At 52.3% G+C, this 27,451-nt stretch overlaps 4 protein-coding genes across 7 annotated transcripts; 3 read left to right on the top strand and 1 right to left on the bottom strand.

Moving 5' to 3' along the window:
- Window positions 1-14,656: 14,656 nt before the first annotated feature.
- LOC117652938 lies at window positions 14,657-16,726 on the bottom strand. The gene is made up of 6 exons (XM_034398155.1): window positions 16,541-16,726; window positions 16,411-16,443; window positions 16,049-16,263; window positions 15,788-15,917; window positions 14,905-15,248; window positions 14,657-14,829 (listed from the first exon to the last, which is right to left on the bottom strand). Exons 1-6 carry the CDS (start codon window positions 16,623-16,625, stop codon window positions 14,716-14,718), a joined length of 921 nt encoding a protein of 306 aa, XP_034254046.1. The 5' UTR covers window positions 16,626-16,726; the 3' UTR covers window positions 14,657-14,715.
- On the top strand, window positions 15,845-21,373 carry LOC117652932 (copine-8-like). 3 transcript variants are annotated; one of them, XM_034398130.1, is made up of 13 exons: window positions 15,845-15,992; window positions 17,281-17,382; window positions 17,478-17,619; window positions 17,700-17,825; window positions 17,935-18,089; window positions 18,173-18,378; window positions 18,458-18,540; window positions 18,618-18,753; window positions 19,336-19,566; window positions 19,645-19,823; window positions 19,934-20,170; window positions 20,263-20,357; window positions 20,574-20,616. In XM_034398130.1, exons 2-13 carry the CDS (start codon window positions 17,315-17,317, stop codon window positions 20,614-20,616), a joined length of 1,701 nt encoding a protein of 566 aa, XP_034254021.1. In that variant the 5' UTR covers window positions 15,845-15,992; window positions 17,281-17,314. The 3 variants fall into 3 exon arrangements, with proteins under 3 accessions (XP_034254021.1, XP_034254022.1, XP_034254020.1); XM_034398131.1 differs by lacking the exon at window positions 15,845-15,992 and adding an exon at window positions 16,629-17,029; XM_034398129.1 differs by lacking the exon at window positions 15,845-15,992 and having other exon boundaries at window positions 16,630-17,382; window positions 20,574-21,373.
- A 419-nt stretch (window positions 21,374-21,792) lies between these two features.
- Window positions 21,793-24,027, top strand: LOC117652940 (mesencephalic astrocyte-derived neurotrophic factor homolog). Its single transcript, XM_034398157.1, has 5 exons — window positions 21,793-21,949; window positions 22,408-22,502; window positions 22,586-22,710; window positions 22,815-22,956; window positions 23,035-24,027. Exons 2-5 carry the CDS (start codon window positions 22,409-22,411, stop codon window positions 23,199-23,201), a joined length of 528 nt encoding a protein of 175 aa, XP_034254048.1. The 5' UTR covers window positions 21,793-21,949; window position 22,408; the 3' UTR covers window positions 23,202-24,027.
- Window positions 24,028-24,158: 131 nt separating this feature from the next.
- LOC117652934 (N-acetylglucosaminyl-phosphatidylinositol biosynthetic protein) lies at window positions 24,159-27,309 on the top strand. Of its 2 annotated transcripts, none has more exons than XM_034398135.1 (11): window positions 24,159-24,497; window positions 24,604-24,728; window positions 24,799-24,978; window positions 25,089-25,207; window positions 25,294-25,409; window positions 25,532-25,623; window positions 25,697-25,902; window positions 26,021-26,106; window positions 26,282-26,465; window positions 26,558-26,648; window positions 26,720-27,309. In XM_034398135.1, the coding sequence occupies exons 2-11, from the start codon at window positions 24,645-24,647 to the stop codon at window positions 26,768-26,770; spliced, it is 1,209 nt and encodes a 402-aa protein (XP_034254026.1). In that variant the 5' UTR covers window positions 24,159-24,497; window positions 24,604-24,644; the 3' UTR covers window positions 26,771-27,309. The 2 variants fall into 2 exon arrangements, with proteins under 2 accessions (XP_034254026.1, XP_034254025.1); XM_034398134.1 differs by having other exon boundaries at window positions 24,572-24,728.
- Window positions 27,310-27,451: the final 142 nt, after the last annotated feature.

The following is a 27,451-nucleotide window of genomic DNA, read 5'->3' as shown; positions in this document are numbered from 1 at the left end:
CGCCGACAGCCCTAGCTGCGGAACACGAGTCGAGTCTTTCTGAAATTTCCTCCGAGGCACTTTACATTTTCCTTTTGTCTCGGCGGAATCGAGTCGCGCTGCTGTCAGGACGCGATAAGGGTGGCGGGGCGCGGCGTGGCGGGGCGCGGCGGCGCCGACAAAGTTGGAAAGAAAGGCGAGGCCCTGACGCTGGGCCCTGGCGGGGCGGGGCACAGCGGGGCTGGGCGTCGCGGCCCCAGGCCTAAATATTCATGTTTTTCTGATTCAGTTTCTCGTGGTCGCCAGAGAGCGCGGCGTCAAGCAGACAAAGACCTCCAGCCTCCGGATTATTTGGCGGCCCGGCGACGAGGCTCGCGACGACCGGCCTATTAGCCGACATCGTGCAGGGCGCACGGCGTCGCTCCTTGGCGGTGTCCGCTTCCTCCTCGAGGACCTCGGCGCGCCGTTCGCGTGCAACTTTCCCGGTTTTTCTGTCCGCCGCCGCCACTGCCGCTGCGTGTCACGTGCGACATGCGAAAAGAGGAATCATGCTCCGAAAACTTCTCTCTTCCCCGCCCCGTCCATAATCGGGGAGAGATAGCAAGTTTCCCGGAAGCAAATTGTCGCTCGCTGCATGGCGTGATCGGCACGTTCGTGCGCCGAGAGGCACGGCGGCGGCGCGGCGGCACTCACACACAATTACCGCCGCCGTGCGATGGCTCACTTTCATAAAAATGTGGCGGCCCGGTTGCCGACAGTGTAGGCGCGCTATCTCCGTCCCCATATTGACATTGACGGGGACTTATCGCTGCGCTGGGCCTGCCCATGCCAGCCCATGCCGTGTGCCTGTGTCATGGCTGCATTCGCCCTGCCCCTCTCGCACCCACGCGGCGATCCGTAGGGGCGCGAGAGAGAGAACCACTGTAGGGAATCTCGCTGCGTGGCCTGCGCGGTGCCGGTATGGCGGTGAGTGCCTGGCGGCCTGGGCCTTCCCGGCAGGCTGGCTCCGAACGTTGCGTCGCCTCTCTCTCACACTCGCAGGGCGCCCCGAAGCGAGGACGGGGCGACGGCCTGGCGGGCGGTGCGGGCGGCGCGCGTGTGAGCCAGTGTGAGCCGCCTCATCACGCCATAACATGTTGACACTGGATAAACACGCCAACAAGATGGCGGCCGCGGCACCGGCATGCCCATGTGTTCTCAGCACACAGTCATGAAACATTTCCATGACCGGCGTAGGCTGGCGTGCCCGCCCCGCGCCCCATGGCCGCCCTGGCCGCCAGCCAGCCCGGCTGCACCTCGTGCCACTTCCGATCGGCGCCGCGCCGCCGTGAGCTCCGGTAAGCACCGGTCATGACTGGCACCTTCCCTGGTTTCCCATAGACCAGCGGTTCTCAACCTTTCTCGGCTCGCGACCCCAAATTTGAAGCCAAAAATTTCCGCGACCCCCAGGAAAAATTTCGCGACCCCACGGGACCCCTCCTTTAACATGCCACGGCGTCTGATCCGAGGCGGGCATTTTGCTCCCTCATCGGGCAACTGGTCTTTGGACCTTCCTTTAGCATGCCTTTGTTACGGAGTGCAATTATCAGTCTTAGTTTGGGAGCAGTATTGTCTCAAAGTTGGCCAAAACGCTCAGAAATGTCTATGAAAAATCGTGTTTTGGGCTGATTTTAAGCAGCCACAGCGTCTGATCCGAGGTGGGCATTTTGCTCCCTCAACGGGCAGTTGGTCTTTGGACCTTCCTTTAGCATGCCTCTGTTACGGAGTGCGATTATCAGTCTTAGTTTGGGAGCGGTATTGTCTCAAAGTTGGCCGAAACGGTCAGCAGTGTCTTTGAAAAATCGTGTTTTGGGCCGATTTTAAGCAGCCACTGCGTCTGATCCGAGGCGGGCATTTTGCTCCCTCAACGGGCAGTTGGTCTTTGGACCTTCCTTTAGCATGCCTTTGTTACGGAGTGCAATTATCAGTCTTAGTTTGAGAGCAGTATTGTCTCAAAGTTGGCCGAAACGCTCAGAAATGTCTATGAAAAATCGTGTTTTGGGCCGATTTTAAGCAGCCACTGCGTCTGATCCGAGGCGGGCATTTTGCTCCCTCAACGGGCAATTGGTCTTTGGACCTTCCTTTAGCATGCCTCTGTTACGGAGTGCGATTATCAGTCTTAGTTTGGGAGCAGTATTGTCTCAAAGTTGGCCAAAACGCTCAGAAATGTCTTTGAAAAATCGTGTTTTGGGCTGATTTTAAGCAGCCACAGCGTCTGATCCGAGGTGGGCATTTTGCTCCCTCAACGGGCAGTTGGTCTTTGGACCTTCCTTTAGCATGCCTTTGTTACGGAGTGCAATTATCAGTCTTAGTTTGAGAGCAGTATTGTCTCAAAGTCGATCAAAACGGTCGCAAGTGTCTTTGAAAAATCGTTGTGACTATTTTGGTCAACTTTGAGACAATACTGCTCCCAAACTAAGACTGATAATCGCACTCCGTAACAAAGGCATGCTAAAGGAAGGTCCAAAGACCAACTGCCCGTTGAGGGAGCAAAATGCCCACCTCGGATCAGACGCTGTGGCTGCTTAAAATCAGCCCAAAACACGATTTTTCAAAGACATTTCTGAGCGTTTTGGCCAACTTTGAGACAATACTGCTCCCAAACTAAGACTGATAATCGCACTCCGTAACAGAGGCATGCTAAAGGAAGGTCCAAAGACCAATTGCCCGTTGAGGGAGCAAAATGCCCGCCTCGGATCAGACGCAGTGGCTGCTTAAAATCGGCCCAAAACACGATTTTTCATAGACATTTCTGAGCGTTTCGGCCAACTTTGAGACAATACTGCTCCCAAACTAAGACTGATAATTGCACTCCGTAACAAAAGCATGCTAAAGGAAGGTCCAAAGACCGATTGCCCGTTGAGGGAGAAAAATGCCCGCCTCGGATCAGACGCAGTGGCTGCTTAAAATCGGCCTAAAACACGACCCCAGCATCGCCGCGACCCCTTAAAAAAATTTCGCGACCCCGCTTGGGGTCGCGACCCTAAGGTTGGGAACCACTGCCATAGACTCCGTTCATCGACGCGGTCGCCTTTTGGGAGGTGAAAGAGCTGCAAGGGCAAGAGGACCCCGACGTACTTCCCCGCCATTCCGGGCCGGCCTTGCTTCATTTTCCCGCCAAACCTGCGCAAGTCTCCGCCCATCCCGGCGAGCCAGGCGAGCCTCTTCGCCTTTATTAATCCCCCAAACAGGCCATCTTTATGTAAACGACGCGGCCGCTTTTTAATTACGCGCGCGCGGCCATTACCACTTTGTTATCCCATTTTCCCTATTTTCCCGGCATATTTACGGCGGCGTTGACACCTTCCGAGAACACTGGCGTGAATTTACAGTGGCGGCGCCGAGTCTCGCGCCAAACAATTTGGCGAACGCCGCGCCCCCTGGCGGTGGCAGCCCGCACTACCACACTGTGTGACGAATGGGCGACTCTTCAATCCAGGCGCGGGGTCGTCATCAGGAAGCTCCTCGCAGCTGTCGTCGCCCTGTCTCTCTCGCACCCCTGCGCGACGCCCGCAGTGAGTGCGAGAGAGACAGGGCGTCGAAAGCACTGCAGGCGGCACGGCACTCTTGTTAGGCCTTGTTCGCTGACAAGGAGCGTGCTGGCTTGCTGGCGGTGCTAGCGGCTCCAAGCTCGGCTCGCGTCATGCTGGCAGTCATGCCGGCAGTCATGCTGGCAGTCACGCCGGCGTCAATCCCGGCCAATGAGACTCGCGATCGATCCGTGCATGAGCAGGCCGCCGTCAGGCCGCCGTGCTGGGGTCGCTCTCTCTCTCGCACTCGCGGCCCGCCTCGTTGGCGTGCGAGAGAGACGGCGAGCGATGAAGCGCGGCTCGGAATGAGTCCACAGGCCGTGCATGACGGGGCCGACAAGAGGCGCCAAACCAGTGCAGGCTGCTTGTTAAGCAACTATTGATCGGGGGCAACTTCTCGCACTTGCCAATTAGGGACGAATGCCGCCCCGCCCCGCCGGCAGCAATAGCGCGCACTCTTTTGAATGTGGCGCCGTCCGCTTTTTCGGCGCGGAGCCACGCGGAGCTCGCTCGTGGGTTTGTTGACACGGCAAGAGTATAATTCGAGTCCATTTTTGTTTCCTAGCGACTCGGGGAGGGGGCGGGGCGGCGTGGGCGTGGCGGCGCTGTTCGTGATAGCAGCAGCACTAATTACAATGCTGGCGGGGCTGGCGGGGCCGGCGGTGGCCTGGCGTGCGGGGGCGGCCGAATGCACGTACAGGTTGTTCCCCTGCCTTCGGAAATGTTTTCGTCCGAAGACGGTGTGATGTGCCGCCGCGGCCTCGACGGCCTGCCCCCGCCCCGCCTTCTCCCTCGCCTCGTCGAGGTGCTCCGGGGGTTGCTCCTTGTCCACACGTCGCGGGGACGCGGTCGGACCCGGCGGCCCGCGCAGCCAGACGTTTCACGATTTTCCCCGAGGTGAAAGAGATAGTACATCGTCTTCCAGGGCGTCCGCGAGGTCGTCGCCGTGCCGTGCTCTTTGGCGGCACGGCCATTCCCGCTCGAGACAAATATTCCTTCTCTCTCTCTCCCACAGCCAGCGGCCGGCCGCGCACGGGCAGCGCCGAAATGGCCGAAATTACGACGTGTCCGCTCCGGGGCCGCGCCTTCGCCTAGTTCTTATTTAGTGCCGCCTGCCTCTCGTCAAGGACGCCGTGCACGCCGTGCTCCCCGAGGGCCAGATAGCGCTGGTGGCGCCGCGCACCGTTCCGTGTTTTATGTTTTATGCGGTTCCCCCGATGATTTACCGGCCCGTCTTGTCACCCAATTCACTCACGGCCCACACGGCACGGACCCCGGCGCCCTGGCCCTTGGCCTCGGCCCTACCAGTCTCTGACCCCCGTGAAGGTGGCAAGGGGCCGCCCGGCCAACGAAGAGGTTAGCAGGCTGCTGCGGTCGGTTCGTCGCTCTGTCTCTCACAGAGCGACGCTGGGCGTTCCCTGGGGGTGCGAGAGAGACAGTGCGAGGAGGGAGCGTTCGGACGCAGCCCGCAGGTGTCAGTCGGCGGCGGGCCGGGGCGGCCGGAGTGGCCCGGAGCGTCGCCCAGGGTGTCCTCTGTCCTCCGCCGCCTGTCCGGCGTCGCCTCCTCCACGGCCTCGACGGGGTGGCCAGCGCGCTGCCCGCGATTTGTATCGGGAGGGTAAGTTAATGGATTAGGGATTAACGCGAGGAATGCACCGGCCGGCCCCGGAGCAAGGCGGAAAACAAAGAAACTCTCTCTCACACACACGCAGGGCAGTCGAATGCTGCAGGCGTGTGATTAACTGCTGCGCGCGGACAGGTGCATCGAAGGGCTTTCTGTGACGTCGGCCCGGTAGGCCCGCCGTGTACAGCGTACAGTCACACGCAGCAAGAGCGGGACGAACCTGCGCACGACGGCGGAACGATTCCGAGCATCGCTCTGTCTCTCTCTCGGAGTCCGGCCAGCGAGAGCGAGAGAGACGGGGCGGCGACGGCCTGGCGGGGCTGGGCAGGGCGAGCGCCCAATCGCCGAGGCACCACCTGCCAATAACTGTCGCGCTCGCGTTTTTGAGAATAAGCAGAAGGATATGAATGGCGACGCGCAGTGCGTGCCGCGGCAGAGCGCTGCGGAGTGACCAGAGACTGGCCGGGCTGGCCGACCCGGCCCGGTTTATGCATGCTGATCTCATATCTGGCAAGGCTGGCATACTGGAAACAAGGCGCGCAACGAGCGGAAGCAGCGCCCCGCGCATGCGCCAAGCTGCAGGGAACGCACGTCAGCTGCGGAGACATTTCAGGGGTAAAACGAAGGGAAACGACCAGAGCGTCACTTCACTGTACGTACTTCTTGCTAAACTTTTGGGTAAAAAAAATTGCGGTGACTTGGGCTTATATTTCGACCCGTTGCGTTTTGTTCTTGGGATGTGAAAAAGGAAGGGCAGGGACTACTGGCCTTCGCTTCGGTGAGGCCGGATCGAAGAATGATGACACTCGCGTGTGTTGCACCGGACTTTTGGGGAATTGGACATCAACTGCGGCCGTCCGACTGTGTGTGTGCGTGAGTGTGTGTGTGTGTTTCCTCAATCCAGCAGTGGGTCGGGTCGCCCCGCACCCAATTAATTAGTGGCATCTTTTTCTCCTCCGATGCCCCCTTTTTCTTCCTTTTTTCCCCTTTTTCTGCTCCCGGTTCGGGGCACGCGCCGCACGGCATTCCCGCTTTATCCCGGGAATCTCTCCGCTGCAGTCCGCCCCGCCCCGCCCCGTCCCGCCCCGCCCCGCCCCCGAGCCACACACTAGGCCGGCAGCCCCGGCGGCCGATCGGGGCGCCCGACTCCAAATTGGCCGAGAAACGTCCCGAAAGCGGTTTCCGTCCGAAAGGGCTGCCCTGTGCTGCCTGGGCTGGGCAGACAGCAGCTGACGTGCGTGGCACGGCACGGCACGGCAGGCACGGCACGGCGGCCTGGGGTGCGAGTATCAGGAGGTCCAGGGCCTCGCTCAGCGCCGCACCCGTTCAGTTGCGTCTGGAGGCTCGACCCGGCCACTTAGGACTTTCGGCCCTCGCAGCACCCTTCGCTCTCCAGGGCGCTCCGGGAAGGTTCCAGCTCGCTCCAGCGCGCTCCAGCGCGGCGCTGACAGGCGGGACTGCATCGCTGCGATCACTGCAGGTAATTACGATGCCGTGTATTGTAACGAGACGGGAGTGAGATATCGAGCGCCAGTGATTGGAGCGGATATGTGTGTAGCTGTCATGTTTACACAGCGGGGCGGGGCGGGGCGCGCCATTATTGTGAGTCTGTGATCTTTGGCCGCGGCCGGCCGGGCTGGCTCGGCACAATCGACCCTTTTGGTCTGCCTCCCTCCGCCTCTGCTGGAGATTCCAGCGGGGAACAAGCGGCAGCGCCGCGGCCCGCTGCGAAAACAAGCCGGCCGAGGGGCAGCGCACTGTAAGCAGCGCGCGGCGGTCAAGAGCGGAAATATCCGAAATCCGCTGCAGCACAACAACGAGGGCACCGTCCAGGCTGTCGTCCCAATCTCGCGAGTCACTGCGCCGTGTAGCAACGGTCCTCTCCAGGCCGGACACATCCGGCTCCAGTGCGCTGCGGCACCGCGCCCTGGTCGTCCTCGTCGTCCTCGTCGCCTGGCCGGCCGACCGCGTCGCAGTGTCTGTCAAACGGCCAGCGCCTCGAGGGTCTGCTGCCGCTAGGTGCGTCTCAGGGATGACAGGAGGACGGTACTGTGTCCAGAGGAACCCGGAGCAAGGTGAAGTTTATCTTTGGTTCGTCCGTTTGGTCGGTCTCTGAGAGGCACGCACTCTCGTTGGGCCTGTTGATTAGCCGTATTTACGTCGAGCACTACACTGGAGTACAAAACGCTGCAGGAAGCGCTGCGTCAGCCGGTCTCTCTTTTCCCAGCGCAGCCACGTCGTTGTTCGAACACGGCGAGGGTCTGCATTGTGTCAACGGGGCTCTCGACAGTCGGGACGCCGCCGCCGCGGGCGCGGAGTGCGCCGCGCCACCCCGCCCAGGCGGCAACCCGCACCGCGTCGCCGTCGACGGCCACGGCCGGCGTGCAGATAAAGTTGTGAGGCCGAGGCCCGGGCGAGTGGGCCGAGGCCGGGGCGAGGCCCTCAGCGCCGTCGGCCCAGCCCGCGGCCAAAACCAATAACACGTTGGCCGCGAGTGTGTTGCCGGTGCCGTGCCGGGTAATGACGATACAGCGCGCCCCGTGTCCCTCTTGTTCCATATCGTGTTCGACGGGGTAATTTTATGCAAATCGACGGCAGGGCCGGCAGGGCCGACAGGGGGTCCGTGCCGGCCGCGCGTGCGTGCGGCGTGCGTGCGGCCTGCAGGGCTTGCGCGTGCGTGCAGGCCAGTGCAGGTGCAGTGTAGTGCAGCAGGCCCTCTCCGTCTCTCTCGCACTCGCGGGGTGCGCCGTAGCGGTGCGAGACAGACGGAGCGGCGAAAGCGCCCCCACGTCGGGACGCATCAAGGCGGCCGTGCAACACAATATTCGCGGGACTCTTGCAGTGCGCCTCGACTCTCTGGATTAGGGACGTTATTCGGAAGCCGTTAGGCCGTTCCGAGAACCGCGCCCCTCCGGCAGGCTGGCACACTGTGCAGGCTGGGGCGCGACTCTTTGAATCGCGCGGGGGAGGGGGAGGGTGCTTGCTACGCCACTGCTGACATCTCGTCAGCTACACGCCAAGGCTATGCCAGGGCAACACGCCCCGCCACGCCCCCGCCACGCCTCGGAGCGTGAAACGTGAAACGTGCTGCCTGTGTTATCAACGCCTACAACAATACGGGGATCAACAGCCCTCCCTCGCTCCTCTCCCCCTCTCCCTCCCTCCCTTCCCCCCTCCCTCTCTCTCCGCCACGCTCGCCGTCTTTCGCGACAATGGCGACGCTGTTCTTTTCAGCGAGGGCAGGGCGGGCAGGGCGGCCTGGGGGGCTTTATACAGTGAAGGGCGGTCGCGCAACACAAGAATACGGTGTGTAGCGGTATATAGCGACAGCGGCGACAGCGGTGAAAGATCTGCCTCCATTCCCCGCGCCCCTTGCCAAAGCATCGCTGGCACAACATGCCCACACACACACACACGCATACACGCGCGCTCATGGCTGGCATGTGTTGACGTTTCGACGGAGAAAGGCAGACGCTGACGCTTCATCCTTCTGAAATAAAAACTTTCGGGGGCGGAGAAAATTTTGCGTCGTACGGTGCACACACACAAGTCAAAATTGGATTCAGTACGGTTACGGAATCAGACTGCCAAAGCTTTCCTACGTTCAACTTGTCTGTTTCCGTACGCGGCAGGCAAGCTTTGCCATGACGATGCAAGTCTCAAGTTTTCCGAGGGGAGCTTGCCACTTTTCCGACTGCGACTCGTAATTGCTGGCATAACAACGCGCGTTTAGGTCCCCTCGGCCGCCCGATGAGTGGCCGTCCGCCGACAGCACCAGTAGTGCCGCGAGCTGGAGGCGCTGGAGGCTCGCTGGGGCTCGCTGGAGGCACGCTGGAGGCCAGGCACGGCGGGCAGGGCGCCTCGCTTCGCGCTTCGCCACGGTTGGTGGGTTCCGCTCCGGCGCCTCTCCCGGTGTCGCCCACTCCGCTGGAGCGACTCGGGTCCGCTGCCCCCCCCCCCCATTTCGGGTGTTTGACGAGTACCTAGCAGGGTACCTTGCCTCTAGCCACGCCCACAACCGAGGCCGAGCACCCCTCGGGGTATGGTAGCAGCTAGTAAGTTAGATAATTTTCAATCGAACAAAACAAATGTGTCTTGTTGCCAGAGTTTGTGTCTGCTGCGCCACACTGATACGGCGAAGTGCGAAGTTCTTTGGTTGGCGGTGATGCAGCCCCGCGGCCCCGGCTGGTTGGCCGCGGCCGGAGATTGCCGACCGACGGGGCGGCCAGGCAGGGCCATGACGGCGTCGAGGTTGTTACAGGCCGGAGATAAACGGGTAATGCAGGTATTTTCTTTTACGGCGGCTTAAGTTTCCGCGGCGTGGCGTGACAGAAGTCCCTCCATCGCCGTAACGGCGTAAACGGCGGCAGTGGGGTAACCCGGCCAGCTCGCCCCCACGGCCCGCCGAAGGTCTGCCGAAAGGCCTGTCGCCAGAAATCCGGTTTACATTGTGCGCGTGCAAAATCCACGCAACCCGCCTAGGCCCAACCAGTGCTAGCCGACGGCGGCGACGACGTGATGGTGATGGCGGGGGCCTCGCCCGCGCCGCCCGACCGCATCAAGGACACCAGGACACCTTCGCTGTCGTGAATGTTGTATGAGGAAAAGGCGGCCACAGATTCCGTCATGTTGGGAACGTTTCAATCCCGGCCGGCCAGCGAGCAAATCGACTAAAGCCCGCGCTGAGAACAAGCCGCCGCCACACCGCGAGGCGCGCTCTGTCTCTCCCGCACTGTAGGGCGGCGTCCCGTAGGGGTGCGAGAGAGACGGAGGGCGGAGAGCGTCGCTGAAACGAGCTGAATCGCGCGGGACACGCAGCGCCGCCAACCTCTGCATATTCAACGGCGAGCAGCAGCAGCTAGCCGCGGACGAAATAATGGGAAACATCCGAGGTGTTGGCAATGCCAATTATTCCCGAGGATTGAAAAACGCAACAAGATACACATTCGTAGCGAGCCCCGCGATAAGGGAATGCAAAGCGGTTTACATGGTAATTGTATGATTTTATGATTTTCATGCGTTTTTAATGAATACGAAATAAGTCCGGCGCTTGCCGGCTCGGCGCGGCTTGCCGGGGCCTGACGTGAAAAACAGAGGGCAGATATGATCCGCCGCCGCAGATTAGAGGAACGTTGCATTTATAATGCAGCTGAGCCGCGACCGATGTTGCAGTGTAGTACATCTCTGGCGTTATGGTAATGGGTCCTTCGCTGTGGTTCTCTGCGGTTCCCAGTGGCTGGCCGCGCTTCCCAGCCCGCGCACGCCGCGTACTCACACGGCCCGGCGGCGGTACGGCGCGGATTGCAGGTTGATTCTGCACGGCGCTGTCGTCGCTCTGTCTCGCTCGCACGCATGGAGCGGCCCCTCGGGGTGCGAGAGAGACAGAGCGACGAAACACTGCGCGGCAGAGAAGACCCCGAAGTTCGGGAGGGCCGCACGGCGGGCCGCCTCGGCCGGCCGGCACCGGCACACCCCTGTACTGTTTACTGTTGGCACTGTGTTCACGCCGCGGACAAACTTCAGCAAAGTTTGCCAAATTTCTGAGTGGCTCGTCAGGCGTGACTCCGCGCGGTGCGCGAAAGTGCTACCAAGTTTTAACGCCCTGTTGGGAGGCGCGGTCTCGACTAAAAACACATTCCAGGTCATATTCCCCCCCTCCCCTCGCCTATTAACCTAACCAGCAGTTTCATCGCGGTATTCGCTCCAAGCCGCGCTGTCTACTTTATGCTTCCGCCACATGCGTAACCCGGTCGCGCCGCCCGCCGCATTTTTTCTCTCTCTCTCTCTCCTCAGAAAATTAATTCAATTTGTATAGTATGACCAGCGGCAGTTTGTGTTTACCACGATTTTTCTCCGCTCGTATTTCTATTTTTCCTGGCCGCGCTCCTTTCCGCCTCGCCCTCGCCTTTCCGTGCGCCGGAATGCCCGCCTTGCCTGCCTCGCCCGCCGCGTGCACCGCGGCATTCGCATACACCTCGTCAATCCACGCGGGGCTGTCGGGGCGGCTGGCTCGGCTCCACTCGGATTTGTCGGGCCGCCGCGCCGCGCCGCGCTAGGGCACGCCGCGCTATGAGGAGAATGAGGTGGGCTCTAATTATTACGACGCCAAGAAGGCACGTAATTTTTCCCTAGATGGCCCGATACCGCCCCGTGTGGCCTGGCCGCCTGGCCTGGCGCGCATGGACGTTGCCGTTGCACTGCGCGCGGCTGCGGCCCAACAGTGCTTACGTCGCTCTGTCTCTCTCACACTCATGGCAGGCAGCGTAAGGGTGCGAGGGAGATAGAGTGACGAAACGGACGGATAATGTATGCCCGCCCTCTGCCTCTGGACGTCGACAGGCGGCGCGGAGTCCTCTCTGGTCTTCGCCCGGGCCGGCTGCAGTCTGCAGGCCAGTGGTGCCCGATGGGTTGCCTGCACCACCGGCGGTGGCACATCGCTGTCGTCGCTCTGTCTCTCTCGCACTCGTGGAGCGTTGCCAGTGAGAGCGAGAGAGACAGAGCTGCGGAATGGTGTGTGGAACTACTCTTCTGAAGCGGGGGCCGCTGGTGGCCGCGGGCGTGCTGTACCGAGAATAATGATGTACCGACAAGGGCCAGGAGGGCCAAGAGGGCGTCCCCGCCGTGCCCCGCGGCCGCCCTCGGCCCTCGGCCCTTGGCCCTCCCCGCCGAGAAGAAAGACTCCGAGCAGGAAGCAGCCTCGCAGGCAGCAGCGCGCCCTTTGTAACGACGGCTCGTCTACTTCATTACACGCCCCGCTCGTGTCGCCGCCTCTCTCTCGCACCCACTCGGCGCGCCCCGCGAGTGCGAGAGAGAGGCCTGCCGCGGAATCTGCCTGCTGGCTGAGGGTGTTCCGGAAGGCGCGCCGTGGCCGCGTAACTGCCTCGCGCTGTCTCGCGGGGCCGCCGAGTTGCCGGGCTTTGAGCCGCCCGCCTGCCTGCCTGCAAGGCTTTGCAGAGCGGATGAGTCGTGTTCTTCTTTCCGGGACCCGGCTGAACAACGACGCTGGAAAATCGGTAAGGAGCGAACACCAGCAGCGCGTCCAGGTTTACGCTGCGCGACGCTGCGCGGGCTCGGCGGCGAGGGGCGGACCCCCGGATTTCTCATACCGCGCGGCGGCCGCTCTCCCGGGAGACGACGATGCGACGCCGCGACGATGCCGCCGCGCCTTGGCGGGCCTTTCAGGGAGCAAGTGTGAATCACATTATGGCGCCACAAATAGAGGGCGGTGGATGGCGGGGCGGGGCCGGCGGGGCGGAGAAGCGCCGAGTTTCTTTACGAGGTCTCCGAAGGCGAGGTGCCGCCGCCTGGCCGCCCGGCCCTAGCCGAGGAAGCCGAGGCGCTCCCCGGCCCGCTCGCCATAACTTGTATTAAGATACACAGTGTGGCGACACGTTAATGTATGTTGGTGGCTCTTGATGGTGCGATAAACAGCGAGGACTACACACACAAACGCCCCGAGTATGGCCTGGGGGCATCGAGTGTGGCGCGGCGTGGCGCGGCTGGGGAGGCGAGGGAGGCGGCCAGATAGCCGCGTATAGCGAGCAGACCTCGTGCTTCAAACTCGCTCACTTTCCAGGCCACCCTACACTCCGCTACTCTCGGATAGCGGGGTCATGCTCTGCACCGGGTTGAATTTACTTTCAAACCACCACTCGCAGGACATGTCTGAAAGACCTATGGGAAAGGTTTCGCTTCTCCAGTGCCGAGTGTTCCGCGTCCTAGGTGAGCCGCACCGCCGCGCCCGCAGCCCGGGAATGCCGGCGGCCTCGTCGGCCTCGTCGGCGCCGTCCCCGGGGACCCCCCTGCACGCGGTGCAGCTGGCGTGGCATTCCCCCGGGACCTCCGGACCTCCCCGGACCTCCACTGCCATGGGCACGGCAGCACGGCCTCTGCCACTGCCCGCCTAATTGACAAAATGAGGACCGGAAGGGAATAACTCAACGCGGGGGTCCTGCCGTCCTGGCGTCCTGCCCGGGACGCATGCCGATCGTATCGCCAGTGTGTCGGCCTCGTCGGCCTCGTCGGCCTGCAGGCAGCCCGCCCCGGGCTCGCCGTCGTCGCTCTGTCTCTCCACGTCGAGCACCTCGCAGTCCCGGAGGTGCATCGGCCCTGCTGGCCGCGTTGGCCGCGGTGGCGGTGCGCACGGCCTTCCAGCGCGTGCTGCCGCGTGCCGGACTCGCGTTGCCGCGGTCCATGCGCCCGCACTGTAAGCCAGTTTGTTTCGGTGTTGGTGGGCCTGTTGCGTGCACGTCGCGGCGCGGGCCGGGAGGGGCGTGGCGTGGGGGGCGAAAACGGCCAAAACTAGAACCCTTCGCTAGGCCCGGTCCCAGTTCGTTGTTTCAGAGTGAGACAGAGTGCCGGCTCGAAGCGCCTGGAGGGTAGGCAGTCCGGATGCAGCCCTGTCGGCGGGATGGCATGTCGGTGTTGTCGGGCGTTTGCGTCAACTTCTCTCTTGGGCCGTCGCTAGTCGCCACCGCGGTGCGTCCCGCCGCAGGTCGTCGACGCAGCCCCGCGCGGCCCGGGTGCGGTCATTGGTGGCGGCGGTGGCGGCCGACGGGAAGGGGTTGGTGCGCCGCCCCGCCCCGAAGCGGCGGAAAGAGTACCGGGCGGGCGTACTCGGGTGGGGGTGGAGGTGCACCGCTAGTGGCTGCGTGGCGCTGCGTGGCACTGCGTGGCTGCTGGTGGCGCGCCGGCCATGTTGATTTGCGGTGTGGGTGCGCGGCAAGGCGGCCGGACGGGCGGCCTGCTTCGCCTGCTGCAGGGCGCGACCTAATGTCGCCGCGACACGCCACCCGCAGGGCGGGGCGCGGCCAGGCGCGGCCAGAGGCGGCCCGGCGCAGCCATTCCGAAATGTGGAGTGTTACTGACACCCTCCCGGTCGAGAGTCAAAATGTAGGCGGACGTCGTGTTTGGGCCTGTCTTGGCTGCCCCGAAGGTGGACATGACTGACGGTGCACCTGACTCTCGTACTCGCTGGTCGCGCTGGACGTAGGGCCTGGAGTCTCTCCTGGAGTCCAGGTGAGGGGCGGCGCTGGAGGCGGGAGGGGGCTGCTTGTTCACTGCTAGTACCTACACGTGTTGCGGACGCTCGAAACCCTACACGGGAAACACATTACCGCCCCCACCCCCGCCCCCTGAACGGAATCGCCGGCCGTACATCCCCGAGGCCCGCGGGGGTGCGCGTCGGCGGCGTCGGTCGCGTCGGTCCTTAAACCCCGTGGAGACCCCCTGGCCTCCCCCTCCCCCGGCGGCATGATCCAGGTGCCGCAGCAAATGGCGGGGAGGGGCGGGGCGGGGCGGGGCACTCAACCTTACAGCGATCCGCTCCCCGGGGCGTATATGGAGGCCTACATGAAGGGGAGCGCGTCGCGCGTCACGTCCTGATGGACTGGAGGCTGAAGGGCTCGCCGAGTTGCCGGGCGCTGCTGGGGCCGAGTGCGGCGCGGGGGAGAGATGTTCCATATTTTATGCAAAATAACCAGAGTGGTGTTTGTGCGTTGCTTTGTTTCTTTTTGCCTACAAATTCCAGTCCTCGCAGGCCGTTCAGGCGGCGCAGGCGGCCTTCCACGGCGCGTCCCTCAAGTACACGTGCAGGGTGACGAGGCCCTTCGCGCGGGTCCAGTCCAGGAAGCACTGCGGCGCCGAGGGGAACATGGCCTGCGGACGGAAGCACAACGTACAGTGTACAGTCAGAGCGTTCCCCTGTTGCAGAGTCCCCGCCCGCGGACTCACCTGGACGAGGCCGCGTCGCGGTGCCTCGAGCCACCAGCGGCCGAACCAGTTGTGCGACGCCTTGCCGTACAGCGAGACGCCGAAGCCCTGCAGGCGGCCCGTCACGTCGTCGAACAGCAGGAAGAAGGGCCGGTGCTCCTCGCAGGCCATCGAGGGCGACATGTTGTAGGCGTAGTGGCGGCCCGCGCCGCGGACGCAGCCCTGCTTCGTGAAGGCCACGCCGCCGGCGTCCTCCGCGGTGGAGGGCATGGCCCAGTACGAGGCGCCGTTCTCCAGCAGCAGCGCGTCCTGCAGCACCTCGTCGCCGTCCTGCCAGTCCACGCGACCCCCGGCCATCAGCACGCCTAGCAAGCAAGAGTTTTTGTAACAACGCATCTCAGCAAAAAAATTAAAAAATAAAATTATCGTCCTTGTCTGAGTTTTTCTATCGGAAGTATTTTCTTTTTAGCAGTGTCCAGGTCCAATGGTGCAGGTTGCTAAACACTTGAGCGCAATAAGAAGGTACAGTAGTTGTTTTGGTGGCAAGGCCACGCATTACAAACACTCGACACTGCTATCAATAACCCGGGGGAAAGGACGAACGCTGATTGCCGAACTCGCGAGTGCAGGGCTAATCGTCACGGTATTGCAGGGCAGAGTCGCCTCAAGTGGTGCGATTCGAGGCTCACTACACCCCGGCCTGCTCCAGCGCGATCCACCTGTCAGCCCTCTGTTAGATTGCCCGCAAACCACCATCGGGCGAGTTTGATGAGTCACGCCAGTGCCGAAAATAAAGTATTCAGATGCGGTGACGAAGCCCGGTTTATCTGTCGAAGGTTTACTCATCATGCCCGACTTGCGTAGACTCGCGGCCTATGTCACAACGACGGGGGCCCCTTCTTACTCGGGTCGACGAAGAGCGCGGTGGCCGAGAACACTTCGGTGCCGAGCAGGGTGCCGCGCCGCCACTGGGACTCCTCGTGTATGGGGTACTGCTTGGAGCCGAAGGACTTCTCGAAGTCGCTCACCGAGACCTGCGAACCGGAAAACAGTCGGCCGCGTGGAAAAGAGGCGCGGGTCACTCCATCGCCGCGGAGGGTGCGTACTGGGTATGTACTCGCGAAAAGTTTCGGCTGGATCCGCTCCACTGTTGGTTTGCACTCACCGAGACTTGAATCCCCGCCACCACGCCCGCCAAGTCGAACAGCAGGCACACCCTGTAGTCCTTGCGCCTGCACCAGGTGGACACGAGGCCGGCCGTACGCCCCTGGCCGTCGGTCCCGGCCACCTCGGCCCAGCCGGCCTTCTTGGCGGCGGCCGCCGTGAGCGGCAGGGAGTAGAAGCTCTCCCAGCGGAACGGGTCCATGTCGCTGTAGGATGCTGCGGACAGAACGACCCCGTATCTACTCCGCGACTGCAGACAACGCCCCGGTCCTTTACCTTTTCAGGCAGTGCCGGCACCGACAGTGGCGTGCTGCCGTCGCGGTCGTCGCTACACCATCGCCGCTCTTCGCAACCCATACGTACCGATGAGTCGGTTCATGCTACCACTGTTCCCTTCTGCAAGCAAATCGTACATTCTTTCTTTAACACGAAAATGATCGCCAGCGATGGTTTTCATTGATACAGTGCAGCGGGCGGTACGTCGCTTCGATACCTGTCGGGCTGAGCAGGGTATCCGCTCGTCCCTGAGACACCAGCAGCAGGGCGCCCGTAAGCAAGAGGGTCAGTTGAGACGTCATTTCGCAGCGAAACCTCTGACCACGGAAGCAAAGTAGACACTAAGCAGCAATCTTTTGGCTCTTCGTTGCGGTCCGTCGAACCGAATGATAAGGATGCAGTGATATTCAAGTGGTGACACGAAAGTCCGAACAATATGCAACGGACTTGCCTCAAGTGTTTGTGTCGGTGAGACGTGTAAGGCCCTAGAGATCTCGTTATCAGGAGGACAGTTTCCCGCCGTGTTTGAACCTGCCGCGCTCTGCGCGTAGGGGTTGCAAGGGTGGATGCAGGCTTGCCATATTAGGCTGATGAATCGGAGCCACAGCACCGTGACTTGGTCTCTTGTCGCTCTTGTCTCTCTCATTAGAGAATGGTCCTAAAGTATAGGAGAAACTATCGCAGCTAAGAAACAAACTAAACATCGGTAAGGCTGTATTTTGCGTCCGAGCGCCATTCCATGTTTTCGTCTGCTACAGTTGACAAACAAACGTCAACATAACCACAATAAGCCTCAACCACAACATTACTTTCACGTTGTTTGAAGTATTTTCCCATCTCAGGCCATGTCTGGGCGTTTTTGTTACTCCTGACTAGCATTTTCTATGAGAGCATTCTTGGTCAAATTGGATTGAACCGTTCATGAGAAGGCTTGCTTTTGCCATTTTCTGTTTATAGCTAACTGCCCATTCTAACACACATTTTGTTAGCAATGGCAGAATTTGTGCCCGGATCTGCTTCTCTTCCCTCCTCGGAGGTAGAACTGACTTTATCTTGCAGGTACTTGAAACGAAAAAAAATGTTGAATTTTGACAGATTTTGAAATTATTTTGTTAAAGGTTTGTCTTATGATGTCTTTTTGTTCCCTCCTCAAGGAATTTGTTAGATTGTGATGTATTTTCGAAATCTGATCCTATGTGTGTGGTTAAAATGAAGACTGCTGAATTTCCACAGTGGCGAGAAATTTGTAGGACTGAAAAAATATCTAATTCTCTCAATCCGGATTTCACTAAAAAGGTTAGTTGCTTTTGTGATGTAACGGACACATTTGGGGACTCATGCGTGTTTTTTATTTTTATTCTGCTATGTCTGTTTAGGTTCAAGTGCAATATCGCTTTGAAGAACAACAAATATTAAGATTTGAAGTATATGATATAGATACCAAGAATCCCAGTTTAGAAGAGCAAGATTTCTTGGGATATTGTGTGGTAACCCTTGGGCAGGTACGTGGATTCATTTTAGAAAAATTGAAAGGAATTACTATTATGACAACAGCTTGCATTCTTAGTTGTCTTGCAAGAAAGATAAACAATGCCAACTGATTCATTTCAGGTTGTGTCATCTGGGAAAATTACAATGCCTCTATCAGGGATGCCGCTTAATAAGGGAGTACTGATTGTCAGTGCTGAAGAGCTAGCTGTCTGTATGGATGAAATAACACTTAAATTTGTTGGTAAATCATTGGATCGCAAAGATTGGCTCGGAAAGTGAGTTACATAACGGGAATACCTAACTGTTTTTTCTTTCCTGAAAAGTTATTTGATAATCTTAACTTTTTGTTTCATTTCAGGTCTGATCCATTTCTTGAATTTGCCAAAGTAGGAGAAAGGGGAGATTATTCTATAGTTCACCGAACAGAAGTCATCAAATTTACTCTAAATCCTGAATGGAGACCCTTTACTATTGCTGCACGTACACTTTGTGGTGGAGATGAGGACCGGAGTATTAGAGTAACTTGTTATGACTGGAATCGATCTGGTAACCATAGTTTAATTGGTATGTAGCATCAATGTGTACAATTTGTCATTAACTGCATTGGCTGATTATTCAATCGTTGTTACTTTTTCAATTTTAGGACATTTTTATACAAATTTGAGGCAGTTAAATCAGGGTCCTGGTCCAGAAAATCTTTACCGTGTTATTAACCCCGACAAACAGGTACTGTCATGATAATAATAGTTTTATGCATTATTTAGGACTGATTACCAATATAATGAATTAATCTTAAAATCTAGCTAAAAAAGGCAACTGTTTACAAACATTCGGGTGAAATCTCACTAACACACTTTGAAAAGAAAAAACAATATTCCTTCTTGGACTACATTATGAGTGGTACTCAACTCAACTGTACTGTAGCTATTGATTTTACAGGCAAGTGAAAGTTTGTGGAACCATTTTAATTTAGCATGGGTCTCTATGTCGATTTTTGAAGCAGTGTGTATCTTCATATTTACTTAAGATGAATTGAGTACCGCTTTGAATTCACTCTATATAATTCTGTGCACATGTCCATGATGTAGTTCAACCATGCCATTCATCTGTGTGATGACAAATTACTGCATATTTTTGTTTTTATTGTCTGCTCTTGATGAAAAAGTTAACCCTGCATGTTATTTATGAAATTTCCTTTTGTCAAAGTATTTTGATTTTCACTTATGGTATGAAGTCATATGCAGTCTTTGTTCATAATTGTTTTGTTCAAGGCTTTTGTTTTAGCTTTTGAAAATGTATACTTTGTGTGTTGTGTGTGTATGTCCAATAGTGTTTTTCAAGAGATGCATGCCTTTTCTTTTATGTTGTTGTTTCTTGTTTTGTTTTTCATCTTCTGTTTTCTGCAAATATTCTTAAGAATGATGGTACCTGTTATGTGCATGCTTTGTTTCTTTGTTTGCTCAAAGTTTGGTGTCTAGTTTTGTGTCACTAGATGACAAGGTGTTTTTTTGTGTATCACAGCATCCAATGGGGATCCCAATTCACCAACTTCCTTACATTATACTGGATCTCAAGAGCTAAATCAGTATGAGCAAGCTCTTACAGCAGTTGGTGAGATTATACAAGATTATGACAGTGACAAGCTGTTTCCTGTTCTTGGGTTTGGAGCCAGGATCCCTCCCCACGGCCAAGTGTCACACGAGTTTTTTGTAAACATGCATCCAAGTTATCCATACTGTGAGGGAGTTTCTGGTAAGTTGTTACTGTGTTGCACAGTTTTGCTTTCACTATAGCTGTTTGTATCACTCTTTTTCCATTGTCATTTTCAAGGTGTAATTGAGGCATACAAAAAATGTATTCGACAAATCCAGCTCTATGGCCCCACTAACTTTGCTCCTGTGATAAATCATGTTGGGAAGTTTGCTGAAGCGTATCAAGATGGATCACAGTATTTCATCCTGCTTATAATCACTGATGGAGTCATCACTGACATGCCTCAAACTAAACAGGCAAGAAAAATGCAAAAAATTGCAAAAGTTTTTGTTTTTATTCCGTAAAATCTTGAAGTAACTTTGAAATTTTTCAGAAATATTTCACTGATGTTATGTACATTTTTTAGGCCATCATTCGGGCTTCAAACCTTCCCTTGTCCATAATCATTGTAGGAGTGGGTAATGCTGATTTTACAGCTATGAACGAATTGGATGCTGATACAATCCCACTTATAATGGATGGTATAAGAGCTGCAAGGGATATTGTTCAATTTGTTCCTTTCAACAACTTTCAAAGACTCTCTGACAAGGCACTAGCCAAGTCATATTTAGCCCGAGAGGTATTGGCAGAAATTCCAGACCAGGTAATTTTATTTACTATGATACCTACAGTATCTAAATTTATACTTAGCTTCGTTTTTTTTTTTAATTTTTAACCCCTCTAACATTTTTGCAGGTGGTTGGCTACATGAAAAGTAGGAACATAGTGCCTCTTCGGGAACCACGGGATCGTCCTGCTGAAGCTGAAAGTCCCCCTCCTTACACAGAACGGTAAAGTTTGACCATATTATCTTCTTGAGGTTCTCACACTTCAGTGTTAGTGAATATCAGTAGAATGGAACATGATTTGAGCTATGTAGGCAGGATACATAGAAGCCCTTTGATGTCTTACTATTATCATGATCTGATGTTTGCCTTTTGTCATCAAGAGGTTACCTCTTGACTTGAAGGGTCTAACAAAATTCTAACTTTCAATTTGTGTTACAGTGGCAGAAGTGACAGTTACACAGGCTCATGGGGCTTTGTGTAAAGCCATTTGGACTGCTTTTGAGTGAGAATTATCACATCATTGGAATTTACATTTGGAGGAGGCTTCCTTGCCTTCAATAAATTTGTAAATGTACCAAAAATATTGGAATATCTGTACCTGCTAACTTTGCACTCACCACTTTTTGATGCCAATTGTGATTTTGTGATTTATATTTAGGGTCATGACATTTTCTTTGCTCACTGCCATCCCTTTGCAAAGGATTATTGTATCATTTGTTACAAATATTTGTAGCAACCTCTTTTCTACTTCTCTGATTGTAATAAATGGCCACACAGTTTATTGTTACTTATATGCTGCTCTCTGTGTTGCTCAATTTTCCATGACTGTTGCGTAATCTTTACAAGTTGTTGCATTTTTGCTTAAAAAAAAAAATTGTTAAATGTTTGTCTGCTATCCCTTTTGACTTTACATTGGTGCCAGCAATATTTGCCATGTTTGATAAGGCTGTGCTTGTAACCACAATATTTATGTTTGCAGCATGTGTTGATGTACCTGATAATTTTTATACAGTGTAATTTATCTTTTCTTCCTATTCTTGCCAATTTCTCTTTGATAACTGTTTTAAAATAGATGTGCAGTTATTCTGTCTATCCTTCCCTTTTCTTGTAGGTTGAGGTTGTGAGATTTGTAACAACTTTTCCCTGCAAGTATATTTATTTTCTAACTAACTTAATCATGCTAGTACAACCTTCTTGTACTTACAAACGATTCTGAAATTACATGATACTTAATCAAACACCAAAACGTTTTTGTTTCCTGTGGTCTTCCTTGTACACCGAAAGCTCACAAATCATTCATCGCTTACCCATTATTTTATTTTACCGCTTACAAATCGGAAACCCATTCAAACTTTCTCTTTCATACCAGCCGTCAGACAAAAAACACGACGCGAAATTGGTCGCCGGCGAAACGCGAGCGAGACGGCGAGCCGGTTGAGTTGGCATTGCGAGGTGCCACAAAAAAGCTACAATGTTCACTCAAGCGATGGATATGGGAGGCTGGCCCCCGAGTTTCCGCAGGCTGCACCTGCACAGTGTGCACGACTCGAGTCCGAGTCCGCATCGCCGCATTCGTTCGAATTTTACCGCCCCAGAGATCGCACTGACGTGTCCTGTCGTAACAAGGAACGCCGGAACGGAAACGGACGTTATTCCAAGAGGCAACTAGCCAATCGCGGCTCGCCAGCTGGTTTTCGACTGGCTCTGCAGTCAGCAGTGGAAATCAAATCTTGCTTTGCTTAGTATTTCTCAGTTGACGTACACCGGTTCTTGCTGACGTGCTGATCCAACAGGTGCAGCATTCAATTTCACAGGTGGGAAAAAACGTTCAATGGTTGAAGCTTGTTTCCATTTTTGTTGTCATGCACTACATAGTTAGTTTACCAGAGAATATTGCTTCTGGTCTACGTTGCGACGTTTCAAGCGGCTGGTCCAATAGCTCGAGATTAAGTTGTATACTGTATGAATTTTACCGTTTCCCTTTGACATTTATTCCAGTTTAAACTGAACATAGTTTAGAAATAAGTCCTGCCACGAATATTGGACAAATAAAATTTTTCTTTGTATTATGCCAAGTGTCAGTTTAAAGGTTAGGTAGTCGCCCACAAATATTTTGTCTTGTTCTCTAGTAAATTATGATCCAATAAATGAAGTGCCTTTGAGTTCATTTTACATTATGTAAGGCTTTTAACAACTGTGAAGCAATATTCAGGCTGTGTCAAAGGTGACTTTGGTTACCTGTCAGTTTTCTTATTTTCTTCCTTATTTTCAGGATGATTCCTCTAAGGATAAGTTTTGTGCAGCTTTGTCTGGGTTTTATTCTTCTTATTGGAACAATTTCAGCTCTAAGATCCGAAGATTGTGAAGGTAACTTAGTTACTTCTTTGCCTATGTGTCACTTTGCTATTCCTGTCAAGCACTCACTATTAATCTATACTTCATTCTTTCAGTCTGTATCAAGGTTGTTCATAAGTTCAGTGAATCATTATCAGATGAGACACGCAAGGATCCTAAGAAAATAGAAGATGAATTCAAAAAGTTCTGTAAATCATCCAAGAGTAAGGAGAACAGATTTGTAAGTTCCGCAATTTAGATCACTCTGCAATCACTTCGTGAACTGTTCCTGTCTCTGCAATATTAATTATTAATTGTTTCTCGCTCTCTGTTTCTTTCTGACAGTGTTACTATTTAGGGGGCTTAGACGAGTCAGCTACAGGAATTCTTGGAGAGCTTTCCAAACCTCTTTCATGGTCAATGCCTGCAGAGAAAGTTTGTGAAAAGTTGAAAAAGAAGGATAACCAAATTTGTGATCTGAGATATGGTGAGTTCACGATTGTTTCTTTCAAATATGTCCTGCTTTGGTGAGAAATAATCTAACTGACCATTTGATTGCCTACAGACAAAACAATTGATCTGAAAACAGTAGACCTCAAGAAATTAAAAGTCCGTGATCTTAAGAAGATTCTCAATGATTGGGATGAAACTTGTGATGGATGCCTTGAAAAGTCAGATTTTATCAAGCGCATAGAAGAATTGAAGCCACAATATGTACACTCTGAGCTCTAAAAAAATGTAATTGATGTATGTTGTTTCAAGAACTGACTGAGATAATTTTTAAATTGTTCTAAGAGATCTGTTTCACTTTATCATTTTTAAGTTGGGTGCACTAATAGACAGAACAAACAGTATTGTACCAAAAGGCATTGGTCCAGAGCAGATTTTTCACTTCCACTGTGTTCACTCTTGTAAAGTGCTCAATTTGAAATGCCTCACAATTTCTGTTATGAAAAAAAAAAACCAATTTGTTCAGCTTTAAATCTTTTGAGTGGTTTGTCCATCGGTGATTTTAATTCTCTTCTGTCTTGTGCAAGTTAGCATTTTTTGGGTTATTATTTCCTGGATGACTTACTAGCTTCATTACTGATATAAGTTCCTCTTTCATCGATTGGCTATCTATGTGGTCTGTAAAATTCATCTCTAGGTATGTGGTGCACGGGAGGGGATTGACAAACTGTATATTTATAAGTCCATTTATGGACTTGTGTTGATATAAAGTATTGATGTGAAACTGTGAAGTGTGGTGTGGATAGAATTCTAGGAAAGGTGTTCAAGTATGGGTGAATGCCTTTTTGTACATATTTTAGTGATTTGTGATCCTGTATAGACCAGAAGCAATTTTGACATCGCATACCTTACATGAACTCAGTATTTCCCAGTGAATTCTACAGACATACTTAAAATTAGTACACCTTCATGCCAAATATAAGTATAAGTGTGTAAAACGAATCCACATTCAATTATGTCAGAACTTTGTTGTGTAAAGGTGAAACTTTTAATGAATGTCAGCTCAATGACTGAAAAAGAACAAGAATAAATATTTATTTAAAGAAAATTTTTGGATATCCTTCTCATTTTCTTCAAAACTATCAGTTGATTGTCATTGTCATAACACGAAAACAATAAGAATACATCTTCTGTCTGCTCGTACAAAAGTTATTTCTACTTAAAAACAGCTGATGTTTGGAGCCTTACATGGCAACAGGGGTGCTTTCATGCAGTACTCTTCATTCCAGGTTTCTCAAAAAAATTTATGAAGGGTGGTTGTTTTCGTTTTTTTCTTTCATTTTGGTGCAACAATCGCAACAATGCATGAATGACATGATCATGTTGGTGGCGCTGGCGGCGCTGGTGTAGGGAGAAAGAGAAGAATGGGAGGAAGAAGAAAAGTAAACACGACGCAGACGGAGGTGTAGAGGCCGATAACCTCTCATTAAGTTTGTTTTATTTATTATGCTAGTTTTGCAGTGAAAAGGTCTCTTCAATCACTGAAATTTTCACAAACAAAATGCGCCATACAGTTTGGTGGGTATAGCCAGCTATACTTTAAAGATTAGAGCTTACACAAATGTACTATTTTGCTACATCTTCCTTTGCAGTCTGGTTTCAGATTTTTTCTATCCTAATGTAGGAGGAGTTGAAGAACACATTTTTAATCTGTCACAATGCCTAATGCGCCGTGGCCACAAGGTGATTGTGATGACACACTCCTACAATGATAGAGTTGGTGTGCGATATATGACCAATGGGCTGAAGGTATGACAGTTGCTCTTCCATATTCTTTTTTCAAAAATCTTTTACAATTAAAATATTTTTCACTTCTCAGGTGTATTACCTTCCAGTTCGGGTGTTTTATAATCAATGTGTCCTCCCTACAATGATATGCTCCTTACCATTGATTCGGAACATATTTATTCGTGAGTGTATTAGCATTGTTCATGGTCACTCTGCATTTTCTGCTCTAGCTCATGAAGCTATGTTGATTGGTCACTTAATGCACTTGAAGGTTTGTGTTTTTAATGCACGCATGCTGAAATGCATTTTTCCTTATTTTTTTTCCTTTGTGGCTCATATTTTCACACACTCATTTTCAATTATTTTTACATTCATTTGCAGTGTGTTTTCACTGATCATTCTCTCTTTGGGTTTGCGGATACATCAGCTGTCATCACAAATCGTTTTCTACAAATTTCGCTTTTTAGCTGCAATCACTGCATCTGTGTCTCTCACACTGGGTTTGACCTTTCTTATTCATATCTGCTGTCAATTTTAACACTCTTCTCAAGTAAACTTAATATTTTTCTCCCTTTTTTTTTAATAGGAAGGAAAACACAGTTTTAAGAGCAAGGGTTGAAAGTAATCGTGTGTCTGTGATTCCAAATGCAGTTGATACCAAGGCCTTCACTCCTGATCCTACTCACAGATCAGATGATTATGGTAATATTTAAAAAGGATCATAAAAACCTCATTTTTCCAGGAACTTTTTTTTAGAAACAATACACAGCTTTGATTTTGCATAGGTGTTTCCTCCATAAAAATTTTTCTCCCTTTTGTTTCAGTTACTATTGTTACTGTAGGGAGACTAGTGTACCGCAAAGGTGTTGACCTTATGGCTCAAATAATAAAGGAGTTAAGTCCAAAGCACCCTAAAGTATGTTCTTTACCAAAGAATACGTCAATTCTGAAATCCACTTAAAATGTAAATTAAATGTTTTTGTTTGAAGGTGAAATTTATTGTCTGTGGAGATGGACCTAAGCGTTGGCTCATAGATGAAGTAAGAGAACGTTGTGGCCTCCAAGACAGAGTGGAACTTCTAGGAGCACTAGAACACTCTCAAGTCAGAAATGTTTTAATCAGAGGTCATATCTTTCTTAACACATCACTAACAGAAGCTTATTGTATGGCAATCGTGGAGGCAGCATCTTGTGGGTAAGTCATTCTAAGCTTCGCATTCAAGTATGAGAAGACAAAAAAAGTAAACAAATATGTGCCAATTATAATATTCCTTATTAATATTGCATACTAATCGAAATTTTCTGTATATCAGACTCCAGGTTGTGAGTACGAGAGTAGGAGGTATTCCAGAAGTACTACCTCCTGAACTTATTTACCTCACTGAGCCAGATGTGCCTTGTAAGTTTATTCTCCAACTCATAGAATACATGAGGGAAGGGGGCCGGTTTCTTATTAATATGGAAGTATTATTTACAATGGCTACTTTTTCATCAGGGAAATAGCAACATTTATGCTTGGCTTGTATCTAAGTACATAGATTTAAAGTCTTCTTTTGTTTCTTTCCGTTATGTAGCTTTAATGGATGGTTTGGAAAAGGCTATGTTGGATTTGAAGGAAGGGCGTGCTATGCCACCATATGAATGCCATAGGAAAGTTTCATCGTTGTATAACTGGCATGATGTCACTCAACGTACAGAAGTTGTCTATAATATTGTTGCAAGAGATAAGTCAAAAGCACTTGGTTCTTTATTGCAATGGTGAGTTATTTTTGGTGATTCATTTGTGACACCAATCCACCTTGTCTGTCTGTCTTTAATGAATGGTTGAATAAATCAATGGTTTATTTCAGTTATATCACTGCTGGGGTGTTACCCTTCATGCTGGTTGTTGCCCTGTGCCATCTTCTGTTGAGAGCCCTTGAATGGCTAGTTCCATCTAAGGTAAGTTATATCAAAGCATTACCTGGCTTAACTTTGCATTACTTGCTCATGTATAATATTTTACTTGGCAGAATATTGATGTTGCAAAGAATTTCGACAAACAGAAACAACATGCTTTGTAGTGATTTTGTGATTTGATCCTCCAATCATTTTAACTTATGAAGATTTTACCGCTTCATCCAAACAAAATAGTTTTATCCTTCAAGAACAATCACAGTTACCAAAGGTATGTTGGAAAAAAAACAATGAACTGTTTTGTGATACATGCATGCAACATAACTTAATTAGAAAAGGATTGATCAAACAAAAAGGACACACACAACCTTATTGTGATTTGCATTTAATCATAGAAGGCAAAAAAAATCACATGATTATCAGCACACAATCTAGATCAAGGTAATCAATGCAGAGGACATTCTGAACTAAAACTTTTCTTTTGAGACAACTTCTTTGCTTTAAGTCAAGCAAACAAAATTTGTGCTAGTTGACATAAGACGCGCATCAAGGAGAAACAAAGAGTGTCTTAATAAATTAGTTTTACACATTGGAAAGAGTTTATTTAGAATTAGATATGGTAACTTAACTTACTGATATGTTTTAAATAAATTGTGTAAGCAAAAGTTTTTTATTCAACAATAAATTCATTGTTCTCACAGAAGTATCAAGTATCATTTTTCTCCTTCCCTTGGCAAATGTATGTGATCATAGAATGAACCTATGTAGTAGGTCATGTGATATGTTAACGAATTGGTCAAAGCTTATGGTTGTCTCATAAATTGTCAAAGAATGCATCGTTATGGAAG

The sequence above is a fragment of the Thrips palmi genome, unplaced genomic scaffold (genome assembly GCF_012932325.1).
Source record: "Thrips palmi isolate BJ-2018 unplaced genomic scaffold, TpBJ-2018v1 HiC_scaffold_8, whole genome shotgun sequence".
Classification (NCBI taxonomy): Eukaryota; Metazoa; Arthropoda; class Insecta; order Thysanoptera; family Thripidae; genus Thrips; species Thrips palmi.
The sequence above is the reverse complement of the archived record's forward strand: the minus strand, read 5'-3'. Positions and strand labels throughout refer to the sequence as shown.